Source organism: Pinus tabuliformis, chromosome 2_2 (genome assembly GCF_031772625.1).
Source record: "Pinus tabuliformis cultivar Carrire ecotype Pingquan chromosome 2_2, CPIR1, whole genome shotgun sequence".
Lineage (NCBI taxonomy): Eukaryota > Viridiplantae > Streptophyta > Pinopsida > Pinales > Pinaceae > Pinus > Pinus tabuliformis.
This window is the reverse complement of record NC_142300.1, coordinates 51,732,659-51,750,881: the sequence shown is the minus strand read 5'-3', so window position 1 is coordinate 51,750,881 and position 18,223 is coordinate 51,732,659. Positions and strand designations below refer to the sequence as shown.

At 40.8% G+C, this 18,223-nt stretch overlaps 1 protein-coding gene across 3 annotated transcripts in view; it reads left to right on the top strand.

Moving 5' to 3' along the window:
• LOC149191433 (protein BCCIP homolog) overlaps positions 1-18,223 on the top strand; it is a 167,349-nt gene that overhangs the window by 26,128 nt on the left and 122,998 nt on the right. For all 3 annotated transcript variants that reach the window (XM_089404273.1, XM_089404271.1, XM_089404272.1), the window contains exon 3: positions 5,936-6,151. In XM_089404273.1, the coding sequence (XP_089260399.1) occupies positions 5,936-6,151 (216 nt within the window). The remainder of the gene's footprint in view (positions 1-5,935; positions 6,152-18,223) is intronic.

Here is an 18,223-nt window from a genome sequence, read left to right as displayed (position 1 = left end):
ACAAGAAGAAGCTAATGAAGTAAAGTAAAAATCCATCACAAACAACTATCAAGTAAGAGAAATCACCTATAGTTGTTGCCCATAGATTTCTCAACAATTTCTTTACGAGGCAAACAATGACCTAGAGAACACACTTGTCCTCAACATACTAGGTGGACATAGCCTGCAAACACTCGACCTCTGCTCACCTGCATCCTTGCGCCGAGATAGTCCCGATTTCCTTCCACATAAGCTGCCTATTTCCTAGCGCAAGGGACTCCCTATTACTTAGGGCTAGACTCCTATATCCTAGCGCAAATCGGCAAGAAGGAAGCTCTCTACAAACTGCATATTGGATCCTCTAAAATACGTTGCCACAACCAGGCACTCTCTCACATGCAAACTTGTGCAAGACAATAATGATACAAGCTGTGCTTTCGTCCTTCCTTTGAACGCTCGATCCATGTTAAATTTGGTAGGTACAAATTTAGAACTTGAGTGGTTGATGACAAGTTAACTAAGTCGAACTGCTTGTCTAACTCATCTTTTCCTCAATCAAAGACTGAAGCTCCAATTCATTTTATCTAAATTTATGACTGCCACTTATTCTAGTCAAACTGAAGAAGGCGCACGTAATTGGTCCTCCATCACTACGCATGGATTTGTGAACTTATTCCCGCAACTGGAAGCTAGGCTCCACCATCTCCATGATTCACTCCATAGCCAAAGGAAAGAGTAGTCGTGGTCTTTCTTTGGCTAAGGCACACACACAAAAGACCTTCTTCGCTACACTTTTCAACACTCCCTCTTTGCGAGGAAGGTGCTTCTGGAAGAACCTCGTCCATTTGGATCTGTCTCCAAGACTACCACGTTCTCTGCTGCTGCAACTTCTCCCTCTTAACTAGAAGACTTCCCTGCTTTCTTTTGCAGAATTTGATCTGAAGACCTGTTATTTCCAACCATGCTTTGAAAGTCTACCACCTCAGTCATAAGTGCCATGTACCCATGGTACTGGGATATCCAACTCTCTCCTTATCTCCCTTAAACAAATCTTTTGCCCACTTGGCTCAAACTCTCCCTATGCTCAGAGTCACTGACTGAGTGGCTGCCTCCACTTGCCTGGGCTCTGCTCATCATCTTGTTGGTCGGCCCAACTGCCAAGTAGCTAAGACTCAAACTGAGATATTGGCCGAGGCTCCATCTTGAGAGCTATATCCTGCTCTTGTTCAACCATCACCTCTCCACTTCGAGAGCTTCTTCCCTTGTTGCTCAAGGCTGCACCTGTCTCAACTTGTAGTAGATACAAATTCTTCTTCCTTACACCTATCCGTGTCTTACATCTAGAAGCTAACCTATCCGTGTCTTACATCTAGAAGCTAAGTGCTAGAGGTAAGCCTTACCTCTGCTGAAGATGACATCATAACCCCTGTCCTCAAGGGTAGCTATCGAAAGAAGATTTTGCTTTAATCCTGGAACATAGAGGACGTCTCTGAGATGAAGAGGATTACCTGACTCCCTCTGAAAATTAACAATACTAGCTCCTCTAGCTGCATACATACCATCATCTCCTAGCTCGATCTAAAACTACATGTCCTTCTCCTTCAGGTGGCTGAAATAATTCTTGTTCTCGGTCATGTGGAAGGATAGTCCTGAATCAATATACCATACGCTGTTGTCTACTAAGGTTGCCATGCAAGCTATCAATTAGAAATATTTCTCGAACTAGGTAGAAAACACATCTACCTTTGCTGATACAGCCACATGATCCTTACTGGACTCCTTCTGATTAGGACACTTAGTGGCATAGTGCCCAAACTCATGGCAATGGAAGCACTTGATCTTGCTTAGATCCTTCTTCTTCTCGCCCTTCTGACTGGACTCAACTTCTCCTAATCCCTTCTTGCCCTTGGCTTTACTTTTGCCTGCCAGAGCAAAGTTCTCCTCGTCCTCTGTCTTCATCGATCTACCATCTCTCGTCCCTCTCCGGATTTCCTCTTGAACACATTCACTCCATAACCTTTCCCAACTAGGAAAATTTTCTTGGCCACTTACTCGTGGAAGCCATACCAAGAATTATGGAGTCCCAAAAGTGCAAGACTCACCAGGTTTTTTTCTGCTACTGTCAGACTACCACCTAGCTCATCTCGAACTTGAGTGAACTTTGAAAGATATGTGATGATGGGCTCATCCAGATACTTCTTAGCTTCTCCTTGAGAGCAAGCTTCTTGACATCACTGGTACCTTGAAACAGAACCAAGATAGCTTTGAACATCTCATATGCTGTCTTCTTCTCATAGAGATATTAGGAATAATATGGTCTCTGACCCCCTCTAGAAATCCTGTTGGCCTTGGTGTCATTCTTAGTATGCTGGTCCAGCAGTTGGGGATCTTGAGGTGGCTGTAAACTCTCCCACCCCATTATCTTCCAACACTATTATGATTCGCTCCTTCCATGCACAGAAATTCGAGGCTCCCTCTAAACTGTGATCTGACCTTAGTCCTAGGAATGCCATACTGCTTATCCAAGTAATTGTTCTACTCTGCTCTTCAAACTTTGATCTGTGCCTTCAAAATTTTTTTTTTGGTGCACAAAGATAACCTGACTTAGGGCTAAATCAAGCTGCCCTCACACAGTGACAAGTGTGCTCCTTTGTCACCTTACTTAGGGCTTTCCAATCAGCCCACTCACAGCTTCTTAACACCACTAAGGAAGACTGATCTAGGGCACACAAAATATCAGCTGCCACAAACCTTCTTGACTCGGCCACCTGTCTAGACACCTTCCAGACTTTCGGTCATTACCTTCATGCCTGCGGCCTATATCTCTTCACTTGAAGCAGCCCTTTATTACACCTTAAGAGACCCCTCTCCTGCTCACTGTCACCTGAGGCTACTCGGGCCTCCTTTCTTCACCTAAACAGGCCTTTCGGCCCTTCCTGTATCAGCAGACCAGGACCCTCGGCCCTCTTCCTACAGGAGATGTTCTCGGCCCTATACTTGTCTCAGGTCTGAGGTGTTACAGGCCTCTCCTAGGCCGCGCCCTTGACTACAGAACAGTAGTATCTTCCTTTAACCGAACTGCCTTTTTAAAAAAACACACAAACTGATCTCTGTGTGCTGGTCTTTATGTGGATCTCTGCTCTGATACCATGTTGAATTTCCACGAAAATTCTGCAACTGCTTGAATGAACAATCTGAAACTAATGGCAACTACAAATTGAAACCAAAAATTCTTTTCACCAAGACACAGAATTTCTCAACACACATAAGCAGCGGAATAATCACAGAGATAAAGAACAAAGTCACACAAGAGACACAATTATTTTTCTTGGGAAACCCAACTGGGAAAACCCTCTCTCTGCTGTAGTATTCTTTATTGATAGAGACTGAGCATTCTGATTTCTTTACAAGGCAAACAGTGACCCAAAGAACACACTTGTCCTCACTATACTAGCTGGACACACCCTGCAAACACTAGACCTGTGCTCTCCTTCTTCCTTGCACTGAGATAGCCTCGATTTCCTTCCACACAGGCTGCCTATTTCCTAGCGCAGGGGACTTCCTATCACTTAGGGCTCGACTCCTATTTCCTAGCGCAAATCTGCAAGAAGGAAGCTCTCTACAAATTGTGTACTGGCTCCTCTTAAATATGCTGCCACAAGGAACTCTCTCACACACAATCTCATGCAAGACAATAATGATACAAGCTGTGCCTTTGTCGTTCCTTTAAAGGCTCGATCCATGCTAAATTTGGTAGGTACAAATTTAGAACTCGAGTGGTTGATGACAAGTTAACTAAGTCGAACTGCTTGTCTAACTCATCTTTTCCTCAATCAAAGACTGAAGCTCTAATTCGTTTTATCTAAATTTATAACTGCCACTTATTCCTGTAGTCAAACTGAAGAAGTTGCATGTAACTGGTCCTCCAACACTATGCACGGATTTGTGAAGTTATCCCGCAATTAGAAGCTAAGCTCACCATCCCCATGATTCGCTCGATGGTCAAACGAAAAACTGATCGCGGTCTTTCTCTGGCTAAGGCACACACATAGAGAAGACCTTCTTTGCTACACCTTTCAACAAAAACGAGGTTTATTTATTACAGTGAGTAGTTAAAAGTTAAAACCTCACATAATGTCTATTATATTAAGTTGCTTAGTTATAAAATCAAAATCATATTAGAATGTAAATAAAAAATACAAGTGGACATGATTGCCTTGGGACAAATAGAGGGGGGCCATATGATATTACAAGTGGAGAAAAGTAAACTTATATTACTATTTAGCTGGTAATAAATAAAAAAGAGAGTGCTTTTCGGGAGAAAGTGACAACTCAGCTCCATGCATGCAAACCATACATATCCTCCATTTTCTGTATAAACTTTTTGAGATTGGGAAGAAGTTACTTGCCTAGATGCAAAAGTGCTCTATGGGGGAATATCTGCATACCAAATGTAGAAAATTGGGCAGGATAGGAGATGAAATTAACCCACTCAACCTAGGCAAAGTTACTATGTTCACCCAAAGACCTAGGGCTGTGTAGCAGCTTCAGGGTTTGAGCTCTGAACCCAATGGATAAACCCTCAGGATAGTGGCCTTTCTACACCACCTAAGGGAATTGTGAGAGCCACTGAGCTAAGAAGCTAATGCCAAAGGAAATTAGTGAACATTAATTTTGGGTAGATGTCTAGCGAAATGGGAAGGAAGGAGGTAAAAGACAATCTAAGAGTTAATTAAACTGGATTAAGGAGTGATTTATGTATATTTACTATTTAGTCCAAGGGGAAATTTGGTTATTCGGAGGTTGTTGCTTTTGGGTAGAGAAAAACACTCACTATGAGGTTGCATCAGAGCATTAATTTAGATGATATGAGACCTAGAAGGACTGATCTGCTTAGATATAATATAAGAGCACTGATTTAGATAATAAAGCCCCTGAGCAGGACTTCATAGTAAAAAAAATTGTATCTTTTGGGTAAAACAATACTTGTTTTGGACCTGGGAAAATCCTTTGTAAATTGTTTGAGCAACCAATAGCCAACTGTTGACAAAGAAATGATGCAAAAGGTACTTTGTTGAAACCATCCTCTGTTAAGAAATTTAGTCGGATCAATAATTTGATAGAACCCTTGCCAGGAGTCCTTACCATCCAGAAGGAAACTATTTGGTTGAATAACTGGTACTGCAAATGGTTGCACCTAGCTTGATTGAAGCTGCTCCATCTTGACTCTTGAGGATGAAGGTACTCTGCTCAAATTATTTATCGCAAAAGGGAAGAATATGTTAATATATAGAAAATTAATCTATGGAGGTTAATGTTTTAGGGCATCGTCCATTCTGCTACTGCATTATTGAGGATTACTTCCTGCTTGCTGTAATCACTCTGATTAGGAAGATTGCCACAGGAGGCATAATGGAAGTCTCTGGCTGAGTGTGTCAGTTAGTTGAGAATTGACTAGTTGCTGGGTCATCTACTTATTGGGCCATCCTTGTCATGCATGATGCACCTCCTACCCAAAGTGGGACTCTGCTTAGCACCAGATCTGTAGATTTGTATCAAACCCATCCCCTTTAGCCATCTGTCTTCCATCTTTGTTTATAATCAGGGACACAAAAACAATTGGTGATTTGGAAGAAGGGAAGCTGTGAATTGTGTCCCTATCCTTCCATCTTGAACTGATCCATGATTGTATTACTGACTATGTGTGTCCATTTGTCCCTTGAGACTTGCTATCTCAAAATCAAAAGCAAAATGTGGCCAGGTTTCTTGCATAAAATGTCTTATGGTTGTGTTTATTTGAGAACTTTGACAGTAGTTTGTCTGTTGTATTTGTGAAAAATCTGTAGTTCATGAAACAGTGATTGGTTTGAAAATTTGGATTTGCAGTTTGCATGTTCTTTGTTCATTATGATTATTATCTATATGGTATTATCTGATCACTATTATCATGTTGCAGAATGTTGTTTATGCAGATTTCGAGTTTTTTGATCCCAAGCAGGATGACTTCCATGGGCTTAAGAGTTTACTGACAACCTATTGTGATGGGGAGGAATGGGATTTAAATGGTTTCATTGACATAATTTTGGCTCAGACAACGGTGGGGACTGTTGTCAAGACAGATGAAGATTGCCTTTTTGGTGTTATCACAACCATTAACTTGGCAAGATATAAGGTTGGCATTTTTCAGATGAAGAGTTGACTTGGTTGTCTTTTATTTTAGGATTTTATTTGCTATGTGTTTGCAGTCATATTTCATCAGTTTTACCTTTTTTGTAAATTAGCGCTTGCTTCTCTGTTCTTATTTTCTCGTGCTGTACAGGGAACTATTAAAAAAATCACTTTTATCTTTTCAGTATGATGAAAGACATCATCAGATTCATAACCTATTGCTGTCTTCTGTTTTGGACATGTTTCTATTTTTCTTTTTTGAAATTATTTTTTGACATTTACGTTTTAGGCAAATTACTGTTCAAAGCAAATCGACCTCCTGGGTGTTTGTCGGTAGTTAAACCTGTTAGCATCAGTTTATACTTCATATTACAGCTATAGGTCAACCTTTACTTCTCATGGGAACTGTCCAATTTGAATAGTCTTTTGTTGAGTTATACTATTTTGCAGGTCTTCTTGCTCTCTCAGAACTTAAAATTGGATGCAAGATTTGTGAATAAATATAATGGGACCCATAGCCTAGGTAGAGCATTGGTATAGCTTAATGCTATATAAAATTTGTTTTCTCGAGGTGACACCAAAGTAGATATAAAGGACCATTCAAGACTATATGTGATGTCCTTTATTAGTTTCTATGTGAAAAAGTAATTGTCAAAATTGGACACAAGATTTGTCAATAAACATAATGGGATGCATAACCTGGGTTGAACATTAGTGTAGCTTAGGGCTATATAAAATTTGTTTTCTAAAAAATGATACCAAAGTAGATATAAAGGACTCTTCAAGATTATAGGCAATGTCCTTTACTAGTTTCTATGTGAAAAAGTTATTGTTAATGATATGCAGTTGAGGACCAAGCATTCTTTTTGTCAAGTGTAGCATGGGTTACGTGTTTACTAGGTTGCACAAGCTATGTCTGGGCTTATCTTGTTCACATTTGTCACTAAAGGCGTTCACATTCATTCCACAATTTGCAACACAGGTTAGACTTGTAAAATTGATTGCTATGTATAGTAATGGATGGAATGCTTCTGAACCCTGCTCCTATGTACAAGGCGGTCCCTTGAAGTTATAATGGGATCCTCTTAGAAAATAAAAGTATTATTGTGTCCTTTTGTGCAACACTTTATTGGTGAGTGATCACTCGGATTTGTTGGGCCTCCTATCCTGAGTGCTATTTTTATTATTTTGTTTTGTTTTTCCTGTACATGGTGGATGCTGTACTTTTTGGCACCTCAACCAACTTTCACATTTGTCATGATCCGTCATATACAATAGTTGCCAACCTCGAGCACTTGTATTACAACAATTGGTGTGATGTCTTCGCCGTAGTTTGGGTGCCTTTTCACTGACATAATCAAATTCAAGACAAGAAGTGTTTCATCCACCTCAACATCCTTAGGCTGTCCCAAATCAAGAGCAATAAAATCTGAATAGCTATTTTAGTATTTCATTAATTTATTCTCCATGCTGGCTGAAAATGGAAAATGTAGGTTTGTGCCTTTCGGCATCAAAATTTCATTGTCTGTATCATAGATGGGTTCATTATGGAAAAACCAACACTCTATCTCTTGTTACTGACTAATTTAGTGGTCTTGACAATGCCCTCGCAAGGCGTTAAGCTGGTACCACACAGGATAAGTGTCCACTTTCACCTTGGCACAAATTACCACTCTTTAAGTTCAAGTCATACTGAAGGCTATGGAGGCTGCCCTAACACACAAGAAAACTTCACCCAAGATGACTTGACTAGTGCCTAATGTTGATGTCTACGGTGAAGGTAGGAGTTAATTATCTAATTTATTGATCTTGAAAGGTAATTAAACTGCAGAAAAAACACAGACCAGCAAGCAAAATTTCACTCAAGCCTTCTCTCCTTCCATGTCCCTTGATGGATCGATCCAGTAATCTTCTCTCCTTCCATGTCCCTTGATGGATCAATTCAGTGTTCTTGTAGTAACTTGGAAATATCTGTGTGTATTTTATAAAGCACTATTACAACAAGCTTAGAAGAAGAAGCATAGAAGAATCGATACACAAATTGCACTTGAAAATAAATTTATTAAAATGGCATATAGTGATCTCACAACTCAACAGGTTCTAGCTTTATACAATATTTCCTTGTAATGGCTACTAGACCCCTCTCAAAAATAACATTTGTTTACTTCTCATCCATAAGATCGGAGACTTCCATTACATGAGATAATAATTTTATGCATTTAAAAATTAGTTCACCCACTAAGGGGCTTGACTTGATTTGGAGAGGCAACTATGCGGCTTAGGATTCCCACGCGTGGTTGACTAAGATAGATGATATGAATAGCAGCCCAATGACTAGCTTAGGAGGCTCCTAATGGCTAATTTGACTCACCTCTCGACTCCCACATTTGAGCTTGAGGGTGTATTGACGAGTTCATGAATTGGCTAAAGTGAGGAACACCTTGCATGGGTAGTGTTACGCCCAATGTTATCAAAACCGGACCGGTCATTGAACCAGTAGACCCCCGGACTGGGAACCAAACAAAAATTGGTAAAAAAACCAGACCAAAAAACTGGTCCAACCAAAACCACATAAAATATTCAAATTGTAAAGCAAAACAAATATATTCATGTGCATCAATATGAATCCAAACCATTTATACACAAATAAGCAAAAGTTTCCATTTATAAAGCCTGTAAGGGTGCACATAACCAAAATAATACAAAGTGCAATCCATATTTGAACCAAAAATGCATTCAAAAACAAGACCTAGATGGCCTCTAGCATCCAAAAAAATCATGCTACAACAAACACCTACATATCATCAAAATATTTGCCTATATTGGGGTCTTCGTTATTAATATCGCCCTCTAAGCATTAAAATAAGATAAAAAATGCTTAGCGTGTCGATCCAAGATTTTGTTTGAGTGATGGGTACACTTTTAGTAGGATCATGATAGAAGAGTTCAACAAACAATGCCACTAACATCAAGGTACATAGAGGGATTGGTGCTCTTGATTAAATGTTAGTTCGATGCCCTCATACATGACAAAATCCAATGGAAACATTGCAATCCCCCCACTCTTGAAATCCTGAAAAACTATTAAGTCTGCTGAATTTTGAGTGAGATCTAAAATTCTGCTTTCTCCATATGAATCCAATGAGGTCAGAACCACTCTCAAACATCTTGAGTCATTTCATGATAACGTTAAAAATTTAAGTAAAAAGATGAAAATGAAAGATAAAGGAGAATGCCACTTTTACTTTAAGAATTTAACATTACCATGAATTGCATAGCAATAGTAGGGCCATAGGCTTGAATTTCTGGCACACATTGTGGGCTAGGGCCTAGCCAAGACAAAAACTAAAAGAACAAAAGCAAAACATGCCCCACTCAATGCGTTCTACGTGGCTTTACTGAATTGGTACCGAACCGGCCAAAAACGGTTCAAGTCACCGGTCTGAACTGATTTTTGCCTCACAACGGTCGGACCGAATCATTTATCACCATTGTAAGCCCAAGGTCACTTGTCAAATCCTTGTAAAATACCATGTGAGGCCATGTATTAGGCATCCCAAACTTGGTGTCTTGTCTTTTGAGTTTGTATTCATTGTGATTGGTCGAGCCATGCCTCGTCCCTTGAGAGCTTCATCTTGGCGATCTCGTCCCTAATCAGATTGGAGGACCTTGGGAGGTTTTTCATGAGGACTCATGGTTCTATGGGAGCCTTGTCTTTGTAGGGGTGATCACTGGTGTATGGGCCAATCCAACCTATGCCGAGGTACAACTATGTCATTCCACATGTTTTGTGTCTATAGACTATGTAGGTGACCTTTGCCTTGGTGCAGTATTTCTAGTTACAACTCTCACAACATAACAATGTCATTTGTCAACTTTCATGTTTCCCAAGGCAATTCACTTTTCCCAATGCAAAATTATCAAGGTGGTCAAGAAGTCAACCTAGGCCCAAATTGTTGAGCATGACTAGAGGATTCCATGCCATGTGGAATTTTTTCAACTAGAGCATCTAGTGGCTAGTTATAGTCTAGTCAAACTTGGTCAACAATATAAGAAATGTTTCCAAGGGATTTTTAGGTAGAGCGTTGGGCAGAATCATGCATGCATTACGTCAAAATTGATCAGCTCGATGAGACAAAGAAAACCTAGGTGTCTGAATTTTGAGATCAACAACAGTGTTGGAGATCAGGCATAGGGGCAATATGACGTGGTAGTCAAAGTGATGATGTGGCAATGTCCTAGCAAATATGAGGAAACATAGACAAACCTTGTATAAATCAGGACATGCTGAGCAAAACCTAGGTTCCAGTTTTTCCAAGAGGGCTAAATCATTGGAGATGTACTGTTGTGGGCTCAAGTCGAATCTTTAAGGGAGTATTCAATGCCAAGTCAAAGTCAAAAAAAATCGTTGGGTCAAATCTAGTCATTGGAGAAAAGTCTACTAGCCGTTGTAACTAAATTGGACTGAGAAGTTGGAAGATGGACCTATTAAGTAGCCGTTACAACTAATTTTTCTAAAGGGATGCAGTTGTTTTCTTTTGGTCAATTCACACTCTTTTATGTGGACAAATCGACTCACTCATGGACCAAAAATGCTAGACATTGGGGGGAGTCATGATGCTACTTCATTTTTTGACCATTGAAGACCATTTTCAAATGGAAATCGTGAATTATTTTGGGCTGTGTGGACAAATTTGACCCTTCGGGGAAATTCATGCTATTTTGTAATATTTTAAGAAAATAAAAAATTACTAAGTCCTGGATTGTGGAAGACTAACAATATTTTAATAAGGAGAAGTCAACTAGCCGTTAGAATTTTTCTATAAAAGGCTAGACTCTCCTCCATTGTAATGGTTGTTGGTCATTTGAGACAAATGTTATCACAAATAAAAAGCTTATTTTTTGCAAAGTCTTGTAATTCTTTACAATTGTGGGATGGTTTTCGTCTTTGTTCTTTTTATTGTTATGGTTATGGTTATGGTTATTGGGCATGATTTATAAAAATTCTAATTTATTTCTGCATATAAGTAAATCTATCCAAAGACTAATAATCTTTGCCATCGAAGAACTAATATGCTACGTGGAGACAAGCGACTAGGGTTTCTTCTATTTGTTTGATCTTGCTTGCAGGTGAATCGATCCAAGAGTTTTGGACTTCTTTGAAGGAAGGCTTCATTATTCCAAGGATTTTTTTATTTCGCTGGACATAGAGAATAAAGGTCAGAGACGCCAAAGATAGACCACTCCTAAGGAGGGTCGAAATTTTGCAGGGTAAATTAAGCAACAATGGGAGCGATTTCCTCCGAGACCAAACCCACTTCCTTGACACAAGTCGAGCCTAACGACTTAGAAGGGCTTTGACTTCACATGCCAGCAAGAAGGAAGTTCTCAAGGCACAGGTATTCCAACAACCAAAAAAATCTGAAAAAAAATTATATTCTCTTTTATTTTTCTACATTAGGGTAGGGCTTTTCTTGCTGGTTAGTACTGTAATATCATTTTCAGCAAGCTATTTAATGGGAAGTAGTGTCAAATTTTTAGAGTCTAAGCTCCCACTTAGATACAAGTTTCATTTCCCATAGTTTTATACTTATCTAGTCAATTGATTGCAAATCTATAGTGGAGCGGGTTTTTTCTTGCTGTACTCACATTCTACAACCATCCAAAGTAAGTTCCCAAGGCCTATTGGTAAGCATCATCAGTTAGGACTTAATATTTTCAACTCTATAATCATTTATGGTCAATATCTTTGTGAAAGAGTTGAATTTTCTTTATTTGCGAACTGTAACAATTGACAATTTAAATTATGGAAATATTTGTGGGTAAGTGAATACAACTAGAAATCTGAAAGGGAAATTTCCAACCAATGTTATCAGAACTGGACCTGCAATCGAACTAGTAGACCCCTTGGACGGCGAATCGATCAGAACTAGAGCGAAATTGGTAAAAAAACGGGACCAAAAAACTGGTCAACCAAAAACACAAAATATTCAAATTTCAAAGAAAAACATATATATTCATGTGCATCCATATGAATCCAAACCATTTATACACAAATAAGCAAAAGTTTTCATTTATATAGCATTTCAGGGTGCACATAACCAAAATAGCACCGAGTGCAATCCATTTCTAAACTGAAAATACATCAACATGTTAGAGAAAATGTAACTAGGTTCGGTCTTCATAAATGTAATTTTGATATTTGTACTTATTCAAGAAAAGAGAAATTATTTTTGTATTATTTGTCAATGAGTTTCTTGCTCATTGAAAATAGGTTAAGCACATTTTGAAGTGCTTCTAGAGAGTCAAAATCAAAATGTAATTATGAAAAGACCCTTTGAGGGCATGTTACATCATGTAAGTCATCATACAAGGTCAAGGAAATAATTCCAAGCATGGTCAAATCCTCTCCTAGCACCAACGAAGTCTACAAGCAGCAAAAACGATGAATAAATGTGAAATATAATGCAACTGTCAAGTCGGCCTAGAAGACAGTCAAGTCGGCCTAATGGACAGTCATGTCGGCTTGAGAAAGGAGGGACAAACCTCTATTTATAGAGGCTGTCCACTCCTCATTTGGACATATAACACAAGCTCTGAAATCCGCAAAGAGAAGGGTGACTAGAACGTTGGAGGACAACCGAGTAAAGGTGGATAAGAAGTCTGTTAGGGCAGTGAAGAGACAAGGAAGGATAGCGAAGGTACAGGGCTATTCTCTAGGGCATCAACAACCACACGTGCGAGGGAAAAAGAGGTCTGTCTGCAGTCAAGTGCAACAAGAACCATCTCTCTGTTTTGGGCTAATATACAAGGGCTGTTAGGCCTCCTCATCCAACAAAGAAGGAAGAAAAGGAAAGCGAAGAAAGGAGGGATATTCTAGGGTTTCTGTCAGCACATGTGAATACTTCAGCAAGGTAATTTTTGCGGATTCAACAACAATCAAGGGCAACACAGCATAAACGGTCTCATTCAGTTGTGCATTAAGGTCCACAAGGTATCCAAAGAAAGGTGAAAAAGGATCTCTTTATAGCAAAGAAGAGAAGACCTAATATTCTAGGGTTTCCTAACCTAGAGGACAAAGTGCTGGAAGACAAAGTGCCGGAAGTGATAGTGCAGAAAGAGGAAGGATTTGACTCATGCTTGGAGGAGATCTTAGTCAAGGGTATAGGGTTTGACATTTGTTCAAATAAGAAGCTTCAATAAGAGAAAACTTACAAAGGGTTTCCCTCTCAAGAGTGGAGAGGGTTTGTCCCTGGCAGAGAGCCAAATTCTGTGTTCTTGTTATTTTGTTTTGGTAGCAGTTTGATGAAGCACACACATATGCACTAATAATAATAATAAGAAGTATAAGCTAACTAAGAAAAGTAAAAAGACTTCACAAATTGTTATCAAGTCTCAAAGAATCATCACAACACCACTTTGCCCTAGATTCTCTAACACAACAAACAAGCTCCACATGGCCTTTAGCATCCAAAATAAATAATGCAAGAAGAAATACCTTCATATCATCAAAATCATTGCCTATATTGGGATCTTTGTCATCAATATCACCCTCTAAGCAATAAAATAAGATAGAAAAAACATAGCATGTCAAGTCAAGATTTTGTTTGAGTGCTGGGTATGTTTTTTGGTAGGCTCATTATAGAGGAGTTAGACAATCACTGCCACTAACATCAAGGTACACAGAGGGTTTGGTGCTCTTGATTAAATACTAGTTCCATACCCTTGTACATGATAAAATCCAATGGAGCGTTGCAACCCCCCCAATCCTGAAATCTTGGAAAGCTGTTAAAGCCTGCTAGATTTTGAGTGAGATCTAAAATTCTATTTTCTCCATATGAAACCCAATGAGGTCAGAACCACTCTCAAACATCCTAAGTCATTTCATGGTAATGTTAAAAATTTAAGTAAAAGTGACATTCATCCTTTTACTTCAAGAATTTAACATTACCATGAATTGCATAGCATTAGTAGGGAATATGGTCAAATACTAGGCTTACCCTTTCATAAATCATTGCTTTGTTGAAAAAAAATTGTGTTTAAAGGGTCCTTGGCAGTGATGTACCAAACTGATCGGTTCAGTGAAAAAAGGTTGGTTTAGCCAAAAGTGGTTTAGGTCACCGGTCCGTATTGGTTTTGGCTTCAAACCGGTTGGGTTGACTGGTTCAAACCAGTTTGGTCCGGTCCTGATAACACTGTTTCTAACTAGTTGGAAATTGCATTTTCAACGAAAGATTTAATAGAGGGGAGGCCCTAAAGCCTCTAAAGTACCCTCTATCCTTCCTGCACTTTAGGGTGGTTTATCTAGAGGTGTCTTGCTGTCATGTCCCTTCCTAAATTAATTTGGAACAAGATTAATTATTGCTTTTTGGGGCCAATTTCGGAAATAGTGGGGCCCATTCGATTTTATTAGGAGATTATATTGTTGTGGTTAAGTTCCACGTGGGGGCCACCCACACTAGGGGAAAACACACTCCCTAGTTCGAATTGCATGGGATGGTTAAGTGAGGGCCCGCGATGGAGGGAAAATTGGAGGGAAAAGTGCTCCACGAAATCTATATAAGGAAGGCAACTCTCCTCATCTCATTCATTCTTTGGCATATCGATTTCTCCTTGGTTGCTCGAGCTGCTTAGCTGAGTCTCTTACTGCTCAACAAGAGTTCTTCAAGCGAAGAGCTCACCCTCTTCTTTGGGGGACTTCGAGTGCCACCCTAGAGAGGTTTTTCTTCTTCCTTCTGGAGGAGGATTTCATTGTGGTTTCCCACAGTTGCATTCATCTCCAGGTGGTGTGTATTTATGGAGGATGTAGTGAAGAGGAGGCCGAGTTTGCTTATGGTGTTTAGCAGTGGAGTTTGGTTGGGAGATTTTCTCGAGAGGAGGCATAGGAGGTTTGCTGCCATTTTGGAGAGTTTGGGAGTTGGAGGAGAGTGCTTCTTGATAGTGTGACTTTCGCACTTCCTGGGCCAGCGTAGAGGTAGCACTTGGTGCACACGTGGGAGGTAGAGCATCAGTCTCTAAGGCTGAACTTTGCCGGGGGAGCCAAGGGAGGCATTTGTGGAGAAAATTGCTGCATTTCCAGAGCTTGGGAGGAGGTTTTTGCTAGTATTCCTTGCAGGCTATATTCTTGAGCAGTTTGGAGGGCGTAGGGCATATTGGAGGCCGAATTTGGGAGGTTGGATTCAGACCAAACTCTTTCTGGGTTTTGATCAAGGAGCTTGGGGCTGAATTTGTAGCATTTTTTGACCAACAAAAGTGGAGTTTCTTGTAGTTCCTTTCCAGCCAACAATGTAGTTTTCTAGGCAGCGTAGAGCGTTAGAGGAGCAATCATTTTCCAGTACTTGATATCACTGTCTCATCACTTGGATTCTGTCACGCTTGCCATTGAGGCAAACCCAAGTGCATTCATCCATATTGAACTCGCTCCATTGATTAATAAAATGGCTCAACTAGTTCTACTTCTAGAGTTTTTATGAGCATGTACTGTTTGTTAAAATTTTCTGTGTTAAGAATTGTTTTTGCTTTATATATCACTGTTTGTTTAAGTTAGGCACATTACAGTGGTATCAGAGCTCAGATTCTGGCTTAGCCGTGGGAGAACTTTTCTATGAGTGAAGAAGACCGACAAAATATCACTTATAGAAGGCAAAGGTACTGGAGTCGGGAGAGAGAGTTGGAGATTACTCCAGACGCAAAAGATCGCGGGAAGGCAGTGGAAGATATGGGGAAGCCCAAGAGCAAGGAGGAGATTGCCTTTGACAACCTCTTGAAGGTCTTTAGCGATCTGCCAAAGGGGCAGAAGGAGATGCTGGACGAGATCAAGAGGCAGAATCGGGAGTGGAGCACTCATCGACAGTTTGTATTTGGAGAGACCTCAGGGGCCTCTCAGCAATTCGATCATCTCTCACCCATTGCGCAGAGTCCACCCTCGAGTGAGCCAACTCAAGCCACCCTACCTTCTTTTCTACCCTTGGTGCAGGGTGAAATTGGTGGAGGAGAGGATCCGTCACTAATGGGAGAACATTTCAAGGAATGGCAGTCCATGGGGGCAGACTTCAGAGAGGCTCTAACTTTCAGATATTTTTGCAAGCTCAAACAAAATGAGAAGGGGAAGGGCTATGGTACGCAAAATTATGAGCTGCACTGCACTATTGGGAAAATATATTTTCCCACCTATGATGGCACTACCAAGTGCACAACACGTGCTTGGATACAGAAGCTGGACACATACTTCTAGCTCAACAAGATGATGGAGGTATAAGCCATCAAGATGGCTACATTGCATTTGGAAGGGGAAGCACATGATTGGTGGTTTCATGGCTTGTCCACTTTGGGGCATGCCAGCGTGACCTCCTATGAGGACTTCACACAGAGAGTGGTAGAGCGTTTTGATTGGAGGGATCCAAAGGCTCACTTCAGAGAGTTGACTCAGCTTAGGCAGACAGGACATTCGTAGCATTATATTTTGGAGTTCTTGAGGGTCTCAATCATGGTGCCAGATTTGTTAGATGCTAGGAGAGTATACACATTTGTGGAGGGGTTGACAAAACCACTGCGGGGATTGGTGAAGTCACGTAGACCATCTACTCTTTTGGAGGCAGTGACTTGTATGCGAGACTTGCAAGAGGCCATACCCAAGGCCCAGGCACCATTTCCTCCATGCACTCCCTACACTCAGAAGGGAGGTGACACTAGAGCACCTGCAGCGCAGAGAGCAGCCCAAGGGCGAGGACAGTTGGATGATGAGACTAGGAGGGACCTCAGGAGGAGGAAATTGTGTTTTACATGTCGAGAGCCTTGGGCACCAGGCCATCGGTGCACAACGGGCAAGGCCCATTACATTGAGGTCTTCTCCGATAGTGACTGGGAGGACGATGTGGAGTTGTAGCTTGGTAGAGGAGACAGCGAGGATCCAACAGGTAGGGCACCACCACCACCACCACCACCACCACAAGGAGGAGCATCTTTCACACTAGCCGGGGGAGTCTTAGCTTCTTAGTGCGAGATTACCAAATTTTTGACCATGAGGATCAGAGGTACGATGTAGGGGTAGTGATAAAATTGGCAACTAGGGCCAAACTCCATGTGGGTCATCTTATTTATGGCAGCTGATATTTTTCTTTGATTCCTCTCATCGAGAGGTGTAGGATTGATCTAAAGATGATCCGATTCCGATAAGCATTCATGGAGATATGAATTTATTTGTGTTATGGGACAATTCGTCAAGGTCGGCCAACAACCAAACTGCCCCCACTTGTGCTCCACGTTTTAGTATAAATACAAGTGCCTTGCAAGTCATTTGAACACACAACTCTCTTGAGATTTCTTCTTCTCCACTTGTTTTGGGTTTTAGTGGAAAGAAGAATCTCTAAGGGAAAAACACAGTCCCAGAGGATGATGCCCTAGCTCATGAAATCCCTACGCATAGATCCAGGACGCTGTCATATTAAGAAGCAGACATGCACTAATCCTTTTTGCTATCATAGAAGATAACCCTTGTCTAATACGCTGTCCAACGGGAGACCCTCACCGCTGTCATGAAGGAGATTGATGTAGGCTCCCTCGCCGTCCTATAAGGGTTTACTATATGTGCCCTAAATTGCTGTGCGTTCAAGCCCTAGCCCTAGCCGCAGGTCTAAAGGAAGATCTATGTTTTGAGGCCACAACATGGGAGGCTAGGGTAGCATGGGTTGGAGGACTGTTTCATGGGTTGAACAAAGTCCGAAGTCTGTTCTTGAAGGCCGAGACAGGGAGGATAAGTTTCAGGGTTGTTTGTGGTGGTTCTTGGGTGGAGAAGCCTTGGGAGAGGTAGCGTAGATTGCTGTGGTTAGGACGCAAGCCCTACCTCACTGTTGAAGGGCAATGTAGGGTTTATTGAGGGTTGTTCATGCCCAAAACAACATCAAGTCAGGTGAGCATCTCTCCTAGTATAGGCTGCAGCCAAGGAGGGTTGTTTGGATGACTATTTAGGGTCTGCCAATATGCCCTAAACAATCACAACCACAACAACTATATTGCAGATCTGAAACTGCAGTAAGACATAGTGATAGTGTAGTAAGATGCATGGGCAACATGATGC